We start from the raw sequence: 12711 nt of genomic DNA on the forward strand, positions 1-12711 counted from the left end.
TCGCATCCTATTTCCATTAACGGTGCCGTGCGGAAGAGTCATTTAAAGGCAGGAGAGAGAGATTACTCATCTTCATTGGATCAAAGCGATGACTGTGCAATAGCAGATAGTGTATCTGGCCAATTGCGACGCCCAGACCGGGGCTCTACCCGTTTGTATATTAATGGGCACACGATTGTACTTTCTTGGTTTTGTGTTGTTTGGTTTCTCTTAGGGCTCGTTTAGTTCTCGTCTGTCCCTATTGCACCAATAAGGAACATCGTTCTTGACACACTCACGCACACAAGAAAACTACACACACTCGCATAAATATAATGTCCAAGGGAAAAGTTTGTTTGGCTTATTCTGGTGGTTTAGATACCTCCGTAATTTTGGCTTGGTTGCTAGACGAGGGTTATGAGGTTGTGGCCTTTATGGCCAACGTGGGCCAAGAAGAAGATTTCAAGGCCGCTGAGGAAAAGGCCCTGAAGATCGGTGCTAGCAAGTTTGTTTGTGTCGACTGCCGTGAAGACTTCGTGAAGGACATTTTGTTTCCGGCCGTACAGGTTAACGCTGTGTACGAAGACGTGTACCTATTAGGTACCTCTTTGGCAAGACCAATTATTGCGAAGGCGCAAATTGACGTCGCTAAACAAGAGGGCTGTTTCGCCGTCTCCCACGGTTGTACGGGTAAAGGTAACGATCAAATTAGATTCGAGTTGTCCTTCTACGCTCTGAAGCCGGACGTCGAATGCATTACTCCATGGAGAATGCCTGAATTTTTCGAAAGATTTGCCGGCAGAAAGGATTTGTTGGACTATGCTGCGCAGAAGGGCATCCCAGTCGCTCAAACAAAGTCCAAGCCATGGTCTACCGATGAAAACCAAGCCCATATCTCTTACGAGGCAGGTATTTTGGAAGACCCAGATACCACCCCACCAAAGGACATGTGGAAGTTGATCGTGGACCCAATGGATGCTCCAGATCAACCACAAGACTTGACTATTGACTTCGAATGTGGTCTCCCAGTCAAGTTGACGTACACCGATCGCGAGACCTCCAAGGAAGTTTCCGTTACCAAGCCCTTGGACGTTTTCTTGGCGGCGTCCAATCTGGCAAGAGCCAATGGTGTTGGGAGAATCGATATCGTCGAAGATCGCTACATCAACCTGAAATCCAGAGGTTGTTATGAACAGGCCCCATTGACCGTGTTGAGAAGGGCCCATGTCGATTTGGAAGGTTTGACCCTCGACAAAGAAGTCCGTCAATTAAGAGACTCGTTTGTCACACCAAACTACTCAAGATTGGTATATAACGGTTCCTACTTCACCCCAGAATGTGAATACATCAGATCCATGATTCAGCCTTCCCAAAATACTGTCAACGGTACTGTCAGAGTTAGATTGTATAAGGGCAATGTCATCGTTTTGGGTAGATCCACAAAGACTGAAAAGTTGTACGACTCAACGGAATCCTCCATGGATGAATTGACCGGGTTCTTACCTACTGACACCACTGGTTTCATCGCCATCCAGGCCATCAGAATTAAGAAATATGGTGAATCTAAAAAGAGCAAAGGCGAGGAATTGACCTTGTAAGCCTAATGGCTCGCTGTCTTAATATAACCATCACCCTCCTCCCCCTCCCCCGTCCTCACACACTCTTGTAGTGCAAATTACATACGTAGACGTGTGTATGCCTATATAATATATAAATAGAACCATAACATTAATTGGATTGAAAAAAACGCCAAAAAAAAAATGCAGTCGTTTCGAATAAAGTTGCATGGCCCGAAATCCTATCCCAATATTGGCGAAGAAGGAAAGGGAAGAAAAAGGAAGGCTTACTATAAGGTTATTGAAGAAAGGATAACGCAAGACAGCATCACCAAACTCCAAGGATGAATCATTTTTTCGCAGACCAAGATGCTCCCCTGAGCATGCTTTCTGTTAAGGCAGAATATTTTCCGCAATTGACTGAAAGAGAACAAAAATATGCCCATTTCATGTCAAAGGCTTCCCATGCAGGTTCAAGGGTGGTAATGAGACAAGTCTCCCATGAAAGTGAGCCGATATTTGACCTAATCCTCGCTATTCATGCAAACTTAAATGGCAGTTATCCAGAAGATGATGATTCTCAAAGGCAACAAACGGAATCATATCTCGAATACGTTTCTCAATTCTTGTCCAATTTGGGTAATTTCAAGTCCTTTGGTGACAGCAAATTCATTCCACGTTGTGAAGTAGCTTTTTTCAAGCAACTGGTGAATCTGGCCAAGATTGACCCTTCTTCGTCGCCATTGGCCCTGTCTCCCGCGGACGTCAACCATAAATTCACATCTCATCACCTTTTCTCCACTGTCAACGAATTAATTGATACCGGTATCTACCACGTGGAGGAGAAGGCAGCTCTCTTGGGGTTTCCCTCTCAAGGTTATACTTCATCGTATTATCTGGGTCTGCCTGTGACACCTGAAGACATGGCTCTTTTGAAAGAGCAATTATTTGCTGAACTCGCCATCTTGCCTGAAAATACGAGAATCGACAAGGTTGGCAATCAATCTTTCCAAATCTGGGTTGCCTCTGGGAATGTCAAAAATAAGATAACAGAAACTTATCCCGGTACTCAAATCACATTATCTAATAATATTACCAAAGTCGAATTCATATTTGGTGATCACTCACGTGAAATGCATTTGGTAGCATCCTATTTAAAGCAAGCTCAAAATTATGCGGCCAATGATACTCAAAAGGCAATGCTTCAGGAGTACATCAATCACTTTGCTACTGGTTCGTCCCAAGCACATAAAGAAGCACAGAAATTATGGGTTAAAGATATATCTCCCGTCATTGAAACAAACATTGGATTCATCGAAACATATAGAGAACCTTCTGGTATAATTGGAGAATTCGAATCACTTGTCGCAATCCAGAACAAAGAACGCACTGCTAAATTTTCCAGCTTGGTTAATAACGCTGAAGAGTTCATTTCTTTACTACCATGGTCTAGAGATTATGAGAAGCCAACTTTCAACCCACCAGATTTCACCTCACTAGAAGTATTAACATTTACCGGCTCAGGAATACCAGCAGGTATCAATATCCCAAATTATGATGACGTCAGACTGAAGATTGGGTTCAAGAATGTTTCCTTGGGTAATATTTTGAGTGCAGCTGCAAAAAGCTCATCTAAGCATCCACCAAGTTTCATCTCCCGAGAGGACCGTCCCATTTTTGAAAAATATCAAAGTGATTCCTTTGAAGTTCAAGTAGGTATCCATGAATTATTAGGCCACGGTTCAGGTAAATTATTGACCGAACTTATTGACGGTTTCAACTTTGATAAAGACCGCCCACCTCTAGATTTGGACGGGAAGCCGGTGAGAACGTACTACAAAGTAGGTGAAACTTGGGGTTCTAAATTTGGACAGCTAGCTGGTCCATTTGAAGAATGTCGTGCGGAAGTAATTGCCATGTTTTTGATTACCAATAGGAAAATTCTGGACATTTTTGGTTTCCACGATGAGGAATCCCAAAACAATGTAGTCTACGCTGGATATCTACAAATGGCCCGTGCAGGTCTACTGGCTTTAGAATATTGGAATCCAAAAACCGGCAAATGGGGACAACCACACATGCAAGCAAGATATTCTATCATGAAAACATTCATGAAGCATTCTACAAGCGAGAATTTCTTGAGGTTGAAGATCAACGACGCGAAGGATGACTTTACCATTGAGTTAGATGAATCTCTCATTAAAACTGTCGGTCATGAGTGTGTAAAGGATTACTTGCAACATTTGCACGTTTATAAGTGTTCAGGTGATGTTAAAAAGGGTAGTGAGTACTTTATCGATAGATCAACAGTGACGCCAGATCTGGCTTCCTTAAGAGATATTGTTGTATCGAAGAGATTGCCAAGAAGGCAATTTATTCAAGCAAACTCTTACATTGATGATAACAAGGTAATTTTGAAAGAGTATGATGAAACCCCGCGAGGCATGCTACAATCCTTCCTTGACAGAGAATTATAGTATTTCTTTGACAGTTCAAGTTGCAGTCAGCGATTATCACGCCTTTTTTCATTGAAGCTATTTGATTGTATAAATAGTAGAAAACTACGTAGATACAAAGACATAACTTGTCACTCACTACCAATCAACTTTGCTCTGTTAGCTTAGTTCATTTTGTTTTCTTTGTTTTTAGCTTTTTTTTTCAGATTTCGATAATGAAATGATAACAATGCGAAATTTTATCGAGAAGTTGAATAGAACAATAGAGCTTTTTACTTTATACATACAAAATCAGAAAACGTGCAATCAAGCGCATTGCCAAAACTATCACTTTGAAAAAACTGTAAAAACAGAAATAACTATTTCTAGTAAGAAATTATGACTATTGCTGACACTTTTAGACTGTTTATTTTAAGACATGGTCAAAGTGAATTGAACTCAGAGAATATATTCTGTGGATGGATAGACGCCAAATTGACGGAAAAAGGCAAATCGCAGGCTTGCCACTCTGCAAATTTGATTAAACAGTATTGCGAGTCGAATAATATCTCTTTGCCCCAAATTGGCTATACCTCAAGATTGGTCCGAACTCAGCAGACCATGGACGTTATTTTTAAAGAGTTAGGGTTGGGTCACGAAAATCACGTAATCACTATAGACACAGTCATTAATGGAGAACTGCACGACATAGGATTGGAAGGACAGATACCTGTGTTACAAACTTGGAGATTAAATGAACGTCATTATGGCTCATGGCAAGGACAGAGAAAGCCGAACGTCTTGAAAGAATACGGAAAGGAAAAATATATGTACATTAGAAGAGATTACAATGGCAAACCACCTAAGGTTGATTTAAATCTGGAAATGATCCAAGAGGAGAATGATCAAGGTTCCTCCACAGGTTATGATTTCAAAGAACCCAATAGACACCTAAAATACGGCTTAGAAGAAAAAGCTAATGAGCGCCTACCAGAGAGCGAATCTCTTTGTGAAGTGGTCACCAGATTGAAACCATTTTTGGATGCCACTATTCTATCTATTGCCAAAAAAATCAATCAAGAATCATGCGTCATAGTGGGGCATGGTAGTTCCGTGAGATCATTGTTGAAGATCTTGGAAGGTATCTCTGACGAGGATATCAAAGATGTCGATATCCCCAACGGTATTCCGTTAGTTATAGAGTTGAATAGAGACAATTTCCAATTTGTGAGAAAATTTTACTTGGATCCAGAATCAGCTAAAGTCAACGCTCAAATGGTTCGTGATGAAGGTTTCGAAAAAAATTCATGAGAATTTTTCGACCTGTAGTTTTGATGATTTCCTTTTTTTTATAGATAGAATGATGAGTAACGAAAAGCGGCTAAATAAACTTATTTAGATTTGTGATGAAGATTTTTTATAGATTGATATAACTAAAAAATGTTCTTTTATTAATTTCAAATTATTTTATGCGTTATAGATATGCATTCTATCTAACCTGTATAAGTCATCGTTTCTATCACTCGTATTCTAGGCCGGCGGTCCAGAAGTTGGTTTCCAATTCACAAACTTCAGCATAGATTGTCACTAAAGTATCAAGTTGTTCCGGAGGATATGTTTCTGAGATGTGATTCAATAGCTTTTCACCTTCAACCATGGCTTCACGATACCATGAGGATGCGTAAGTCTCACACCATTCATGATAAACAGATCCCTCAGGTACGGTAACTTTACCTTTCATCTTAGTTAAAGCATGGCCATAACCCATTAGACAAGGGGTAAGGGCCGCCACCAGTTCTTGCCAGTTACCCCTTCTGGACACATCATTGAAGTAACGAGAGTAAGCTCTTAATGCAGGTCCTCTCTGAATTTTTTGGAAATAGTCTGGGTCCTTGACTCCAAATTCTTCTTTCAGTCTTTTTTCATGTTGACCCATTTCATTACGAACACTCCCAACAATGACTAGCTCCTTTTCCATATCTCCTAGACATGGTGCTTTACTACCTGCGATGCAGTGAACTCTAGCATAATCGACTAAGTATGCATAATCTTGTTCGATGAAAAACTGGAACTTCTTACGCTCTAATGTACCGTTTGCCACCTTTTTAACAAATTCGTGATTCACGTAAGAGTCCCAATGTGGCTTCACTTTAGGGTGGTTAATCAGGTACTCATAGAAATTTCCACCTGGAATTTTGTTAGGAGCACTTGTAACTGGTTTTTTAGGTACGACGGCTGATGCTGTAAAACATTCGTCGTTGAGCATTTTTTCTAATGGGATTTCTACAGCATAAACATGATTGATGGGTCCGTTGTCCTTGACAGTTGCCTTTGTCACATCACAGCCAATTGCCACGGCGTTTTGAACGTATTCAATACCACCATAAACAGATTGAGGAAGAGAATAACCACGAGCCAAGTTGGATGCAATGGCAGAAGCTAGCGTGCACCCGGTACCATGAGTATGCGTGGTGTTAACAAAATTACCCTTGAAGACGATAAATTTTTGTTCGGCACCTAAGTAAAGAACGTCGGTAATATATTTTTCTTTTTCATCACTCCATGGAATGTGGCCACCTTTCACTAAAATATTGGAACACTTCGTGATTCTGGCAAGGTCTTTTGCGACCTCAAAAATATCTTGCAATTTGTTAACTTTTCTGTCCTCGCCTAATAACTTAAAACACTCAGGAATATTAGGAGTCAAAATGTCAGCAAAAGGCGCAACTTTTTCTGTAATTAGGCTCACTATGTCCTTTCCAGCTAAAGAAGAACCAGAGGTTGCGACAAGGACTGGGTCAACCACTAATTTAGGTCTCTTGTCACCAAGTTGCACCAATTTTTCGTGCAAGACCTCAATAGCAGCGGCGGTAAGCATACCAGTCTTGATAACATCACATTTCATATCTTGTAAATTGGCCTCCAGAGTTTGAGAAATCACTTCCTTTGGTGTACTATTGATGCTGTACACCTTGACTGGAGTTTGAGCATTCAAAGCAGTGATGCATGTCATGGCGTAACATCTGTGTGCAGTGATAGTTTTCACATCAGCTTCTATACCAGCACCACCACTTGGGTCTGTTCCAGCGATGGACATAACTGTTGGTAATTTTTCATTACAAGCCAAAGTGAGGTATGGTGGAGGTGTGTTGATACTTACTGTAGAATAGGTCATTGTAAAGCGCGAAGTGTCGTTCTTATATATCTACTTCCTAAACTGCTCAGATGTAGGAGAAGGATCAGTGATACAAACAATGTAAACTGCCTCTGACTTTGTATGTTTTGTCTGATGGTTTAAATATTAGGAATTTTTCTTGCCAGATGGCATAGCTCTAAGGGTTTCCTCTCCTTCACCCGGAAGCATCAAGCTATCAGAAAATAGAACCTATACATATACATGTCGCTAAGGAAGTACGGAGAGTCTGCGCAGTGAAACCCATCAGGTGGCTGTCAGGAATGGGTTCGATCTTACGTGCAGTTGTGAAAGGCCAAACGGGAAAGTGTTGCTTTGCTCATATATGCAAGTAAAGGAAGTACATGCGGTTTTGCCTATAAGTAGACAAGCGCAACAATGGAAGAGGCAAACAGAAATATTAGGGATTAAACAAGGAAGTATGGAAACTGTTACGTGTGAATATTTAAATACTAGAATCTATTTTAGTAGAAAATACATAAAAAAAAATGAATGGTGCGATCAGTAATCTATTACATGAAGGTCAATACAATTTCTTTTAAAAAAGAAAAAAAAAAGAATGCGCAAGCCCGGAATCGAACCGGGGGCCCAACGATGGCAACGTTGGATTTTACCACTAAACCACTTGCGCTTGTTTTATTGTCAAAAATACTCTCTCGAGTAATTGATGTTAAATACAAATAAGCATGTTATCACACGGCTGCTACTGTCCCAACAAATCGATTAGTATTTTAAATTAAGTGTTTTTCTATTATGCCGATGTTTCATTCTCTTAGAACGCTAAACAACGATTTACTTGTTTTTTTTTTTCTTTTGGTTGTTTTCGAAAGAAAACAACATTGCAGCTATAAAATATAAAATATATAGAATATACTAGAAGTGTTGATAATTAGTAGTATTAATTAAGAATAAAAGCAGAAATCTTTCTTATACTTATATAAGAGAGGTATATAAAACACACGCCGATTGGACATATTAAGTATGTTCAACATAACAATAACCTAGGGAATTTACTATAAGTTCAATGTAACGATATTTACCAGTCAGGTCTTGTGACATTTGTTGGGATTCCATTTTTGATAAGGTTAATAATATTATGTATATAGGATATACTAGAAGTTCTCCTCATGGATTTAGGAATCCACGAAAGGGAATCAACACTTTTACATAATCTTATTCTTATTTCTTCCTTTATTTTATACGTCGTTATTCATTGATCCTATTGCATTATCAATCCTTGCACTTCAGCTTCCACTAAATTCGATGACTGTTCTGAATCTTATTTCACTGGTCTAATAATTTTTGTCATCTTCTTAACACCGTATATGATAATCTTCTAGTTACGTGATTGAATGTAATAATCAGTCGTACTAGTAATTGATGGATAGTTGATTATTGTTCCAACAAACGACTCATATCATTTATATATAAATTCCAAGTTGATGTTCAATTAATGGATCTTTGTTTTCAGTTAAGCCCACTCTTCGAACAGCTCGTTTAGCATCCCTTCATTCTACTAAAGATACGACATCTGTGCAGCATATACGAAGTACCACCTTAGAATACAATCTGAATATCTCAGATAGTAATGATGTTTACTCATGTGAATAATGATGAACCTACTTGTTCCAACATTATACGTCTTTATTCATTGATCCTATTGCATTATCAATCCTTGCACTTCAGCTTCCACTAAATTTGATGACTGTCCTGAATCTTATTTCACTGGTCTAATAATTTTTGTCATCTTCTTAACACCGTATATGATAATCTTCTAGCTACGTGATTGAATGTATTAATCAGCTGTACTAGTAATTGATGGATAGTTGATTATTGTTCCAACACAATAGACATGGTTATTGTTCAGCAAATCCGTTATTAATTCAAGGAAGCAGTTGCTATCAAATGTTGAAAGTATTACAAAGATATCAAATTTCTTTCAAATAAGCATATTATTATAGACTCCATGGCCAAGTTGGTTAAGGCGTGCGACTGTTAATCGCAAGATCGTGAGTTCAACCCTCACTGGGGTCGTTAATTTTTAATTTTTCCTTTTTCGGCCTTTTCACACCAAGGCGTTTTATTTTTAAGTTCACTGGAAGTCTAGATGAGCTAGCTCTCTTCAAGCGCATGGCAAGAATAAGGCATACAGGTAATCTTCCTTTATCATTGTTCTGAAAACTAAAGTTGCTTTTATTTCTTTAACAAAAGCGTAGTTCTTTGGGAGAAGAAAATGGGTGACGAATTACACAACCGCTTACTCAAACAAAGCGATGGCACTAAGGACGCTATCCTTTATAAGATAATAGAATCATTGGTTTGCTCCATCTGCCATGATTACATGTTTGTACCGATGATGACCCCCTGTGGTCATAACTATTGCTATGGATGTCTGAACACATGGTTTGCCAGCAACACCCAAAAAGAATTGGCATGTCCACAGTGCAGATCAGATATCGTAATTATCCCCGCTTTGAATACCACATTGCAACAATACTTATCGTTTATACTAGATAGATTGGGTAGTGAAGATGATGAGCCTTTCAAAAAACTATTAATAACCAAAATCAAGGAGGAAGATGATTACAAGCTTGATAAGGAGAAAGACACATTATTTGAGAAAGTGTTCAAGAATAGTGCATTGGCAGTGGCAGACGATTCAGATGATGGTATCACACGTTGTAGTAACTGTCATTGGGAATTAGATCCAGATGAAGTAGAAGACGGAAATGTTTGTCCACACTGTAATGCTAGAATACGGAACTATGCAGGTGGCCACAACGAATTTGATGAAGAAGAATACAGCGAAGGAGAATTGGATGAAATTCGAGAAAGTATGCAGAGACCAAGAGAAAATCGCTTGGCATCTGCTAATCCGTTCGCCAATAGGGACAACTTCAGTTCTGAAGAAGATAGTAGCACTGAAGAAGAACTCATGCGAGAACACATTCCACAGGGCCGTTGGGCCCGATCACATAATCGTAGCATCGCTGTAGACACATCGGACGATGAAGACGATGAAGACGAACTAGAGGAAGGCGAGGAAGAGATGGATTCAGACTTAAAAGATTTCATAGAGGATGACGATGACGGAGATGAAGATGGAAGTAGAAGAAACATGGTACTTTCCGCACTCAACAGTAGACGAGTAATTATTACTGACGATGAGGAAGAAGAGGGACAGAGACATATTACAGGGGAAGAGGAGGATCACGACAGTGACTTTTATGAACACAATGATGAAGGATTTGCAAGTGGTGACAGTCTCGATGAAGACCGAAAAGTGGTTGCAGAGGTACAGTCAAGTTCAGATTCCGAAGATCGTTCAATTTCTTATCCAAGTTCTAATGATGTTGGAGAGAAAGATGAACACGACACTGAAGAGCTGGATGACCCGCAACCGAAAAGGCAAAAACGGTTCCGCGTTGTTCTAGGGGACAGTGATGATGAGTGATCGTAATGGTCTAATTTACCGGGGCGTGTATGTATGTATTTTATGTAGATTCTTATAAAATTTTACCTACTGTGGTTTTTGTTTAAAGCTTATGAGGGTTAATAAAGCAATCAAATCATCAACTATGTATGGCGATCTCGGGGTCACTGTGGATGTTACCAATACATAGGACAACTTTTGTCATTTCATGGTGCTATTGTATTTTTGGGCGCTACGTCACTTAACCCAATTATGTAGGGGCGATGCAAGGTCCATTTTCCGAGCAATAAAATGTGAGTCTAAGAGAGAAAGACAAAATATCAAAATCAAAAAAGAAAGGGGCGCTGAATATAACACGAAGCAAGTACATCCTGAATTCAATTACAAGAGGAAAGAACAAAGGGGGTAATGATTCGGTTTACGATTCTACGTAATACTACGATACCTTCGGTTTGTGCGAGAGGTATATGCTCGTTTACCCAGGCGCCCACTGGTAGCCAGATCTGGTCTAGTACTTTGAACGGAGCCATCACGAATAAAAGAAAAACTTCCATAGCGTCAAGAAGACAAGCTCATGATGGCAAGCATTTTTTTACCACACCACAACAGCAGCAACAAATAAAATTCGGGGAAACACAAGAGGGAAATCTTGAAAGTGTGAAGGAAGAGGATTTGAAAAGTATTGGCCAAGCTATTGCACACCAACGAAACAAACGCCGAAAACAGATATGGTCAGCGATATTTGGAGGCGTATTCGGTGTGATAATAGGATATTCGGTAATCTATAAAGTGATATATTTGAAAGAGCAAAGTTTTATACCGTTGTTTCCTTCGTCCAAAATACGTAAATTGAGTGCGAGGGATCTAAAAAGGATTGACGTAAATCAAGTACAAAATCTTTCAAAAGTAAGAGTATTAGAGAAACTGTCCGGCCATGACATGATAAAAGAACAATACGGAGTGCCGCTATTGGATAAGGACGGTAACTCGCCCAGATTAAACGAATTCAGCATGTGGTGCGAAGATCAGGATCCGTGCGTTACCGGTATTGTGATGGAGCCGGATGACCAAAGGGATAGCTCACACACCTGGTATAGGATACCCTTTGTTTGCAAATGGAGGATAACACACCGGCCTATAAGTATACAGCGGGCCGTTGATAGTTTGCTGAACCGTATCGGATTGGAGACGGCGGATTTATTTGAAATAATATCGCCTGAAAGAGTATACGGATCATTCAAGTATGAATACCCGCTACAGGGAGACTCACATGCATTACACGTTTGGTTCCACGGCGAAATCGAATTGGATGATGATTCGTTAATTGTATATAATGGGAAATACCATGTTGACGTTAAACTGCAGGAAATTGACCTGTTCAGGCGTGAGAAGAACGGGCAGTTAGTGCAGTATGTTTTGTTCAAAAACGACCCTGCCGGCAACAGGTGAAAGAAGAAATGTAAATACTCTGCTATTATAATTATGATTATTATCGTTATTAAACTACTTATTTTCGGTTACGTAGGTGAAATAATGTTATATAAGAATATTCGAAAGTGAAAAACTGATGAAGAAGATAGAAAAAAATAGAGACGAACTGGAAGGGGAAAAATAGAGGGAGAACCACCGTATTTACTACTCTGGGGCCTAGAGAAGGAATATTAAAGGGAGAAAGAAAAGAAAATAATACATTTCAGAAACGTCAATGGGTATTATTATCATCGTGGCTGTAAGCGGCCCGCTCTCTTAGATTAAGAAGGCCAAAGCACCACCTACGGCGGCACCGACGATACCGGCGTTTAGCATTTGGCCGTTTTGCCCGTGCAAAGCAGGAGCAGCATTAGTGGTCGTGTTGGAAACGTTTTGGGCGTTTACGCTAGTAGCGAAGCCGAAGATCGAGACGGCGGAAATCAAAACTTGTGATACTTTCATGGTTGAGTGTGTGTTGAGTTAGCGTGCTTACTTAAGGAAGTCTCTGGAACGGAAGAAGAGAAGATTAGAGGAACGCAACTGGAAAAGATAGCGATGAGCAAGCAAGAGAACGCATTTATATACATGATCATATGACATGTACGTTTTTATATGCAGTTTATGAAATTTACCATAAGGGGTGAG

At 39.7% G+C, this 12711-nt stretch overlaps 7 protein-coding genes and 2 non-coding genes across 9 annotated transcripts; 6 read left to right on the forward strand and 3 right to left on the reverse strand.

Annotated features, from left to right (window-relative positions):
- Positions 1 to 314: 314 nt before the first annotated feature.
- On the forward strand, positions 315 to 1577 carry ARG1 (argininosuccinate synthase; the record flags this gene model as incomplete). The annotated part of the gene is made up of 1 exon (XM_056231120.1): positions 315 to 1577. The coding sequence occupies one exon, from the start codon at positions 315 to 317 to the stop codon at positions 1575 to 1577; it is 1263 nt and encodes a 420-aa protein (XP_056084971.1).
- A 302-nt stretch (positions 1578 to 1879) lies between these two features.
- On the forward strand, positions 1880 to 4012 carry SKDI15G1020 (dipeptidyl-peptidase III; the record flags this gene model as incomplete). Its single annotated transcript, XM_056231121.1, has 1 exon — positions 1880 to 4012. One exon carries the CDS (start codon positions 1880 to 1882, stop codon positions 4010 to 4012), a length of 2133 nt encoding a protein of 710 aa, XP_056084972.1.
- Positions 4013 to 4369: 357 nt separating this feature from the next.
- GPM3 (phosphoglycerate mutase family protein GPM3) lies at positions 4370 to 5281 on the forward strand (the record flags this gene model as incomplete). Its single annotated transcript, XM_056231122.1, has 1 exon — positions 4370 to 5281. The coding sequence occupies one exon, from the start codon at positions 4370 to 4372 to the stop codon at positions 5279 to 5281; it is 912 nt and encodes a 303-aa protein (XP_056084973.1).
- A 208-nt stretch (positions 5282 to 5489) lies between these two features.
- On the reverse strand, positions 5490 to 7145 carry THI20 (trifunctional hydroxymethylpyrimidine kinase/phosphomethylpyrimidine kinase/thiaminase; the record flags this gene model as incomplete). Its single annotated transcript, XM_056231123.1, has 1 exon — positions 5490 to 7145. One exon carries the CDS (start codon positions 7143 to 7145, stop codon positions 5490 to 5492), a length of 1656 nt encoding a protein of 551 aa, XP_056084974.1.
- Positions 7146 to 7723: 578 nt separating this feature from the next.
- Positions 7724 to 7794, reverse strand: Skdi_15.trna3G. The gene has a single exon. It is a non-coding gene; the product is annotated as a tRNA-Gly (tRNA).
- A 1329-nt stretch (positions 7795 to 9123) lies between these two features.
- On the forward strand, positions 9124 to 9197 carry Skdi_15.trna4N. The gene has a single exon. It is a non-coding gene; the product is annotated as a tRNA-Asn (tRNA).
- A 199-nt stretch (positions 9198 to 9396) lies between these two features.
- On the forward strand, positions 9397 to 10617 carry PSH1 (ubiquitin-protein ligase PSH1; the record flags this gene model as incomplete). Its single annotated transcript, XM_056231124.1, has 1 exon — positions 9397 to 10617. One exon carries the CDS (start codon positions 9397 to 9399, stop codon positions 10615 to 10617), a length of 1221 nt encoding a protein of 406 aa, XP_056084975.1.
- Positions 10618 to 11004: 387 nt separating this feature from the next.
- On the forward strand, positions 11005 to 12045 carry AIM39 (Aim39p; the record flags this gene model as incomplete). Its single annotated transcript, XM_056231126.1, has 1 exon — positions 11005 to 12045. One exon carries the CDS (start codon positions 11005 to 11007, stop codon positions 12043 to 12045), a length of 1041 nt encoding a protein of 346 aa, XP_056084976.1.
- A 297-nt stretch (positions 12046 to 12342) lies between these two features.
- Positions 12343 to 12528, reverse strand: DDR2 (Ddr2p; the record flags this gene model as incomplete). Its single annotated transcript, XM_056231127.1, has 1 exon — positions 12343 to 12528. The coding sequence occupies one exon, from the start codon at positions 12526 to 12528 to the stop codon at positions 12343 to 12345; it is 186 nt and encodes a 61-aa protein (XP_056084977.1).
- Between the last annotated feature and the right edge of the window lie 183 nt (positions 12529 to 12711).

Source organism: Saccharomyces kudriavzevii, assembly GCF_947243775.1.
Source record: "Saccharomyces kudriavzevii IFO 1802 strain IFO1802 genome assembly, chromosome: 15".
In the NCBI taxonomy this organism is placed as follows: domain Eukaryota; kingdom Fungi; phylum Ascomycota; class Saccharomycetes; order Saccharomycetales; family Saccharomycetaceae; genus Saccharomyces; species Saccharomyces kudriavzevii.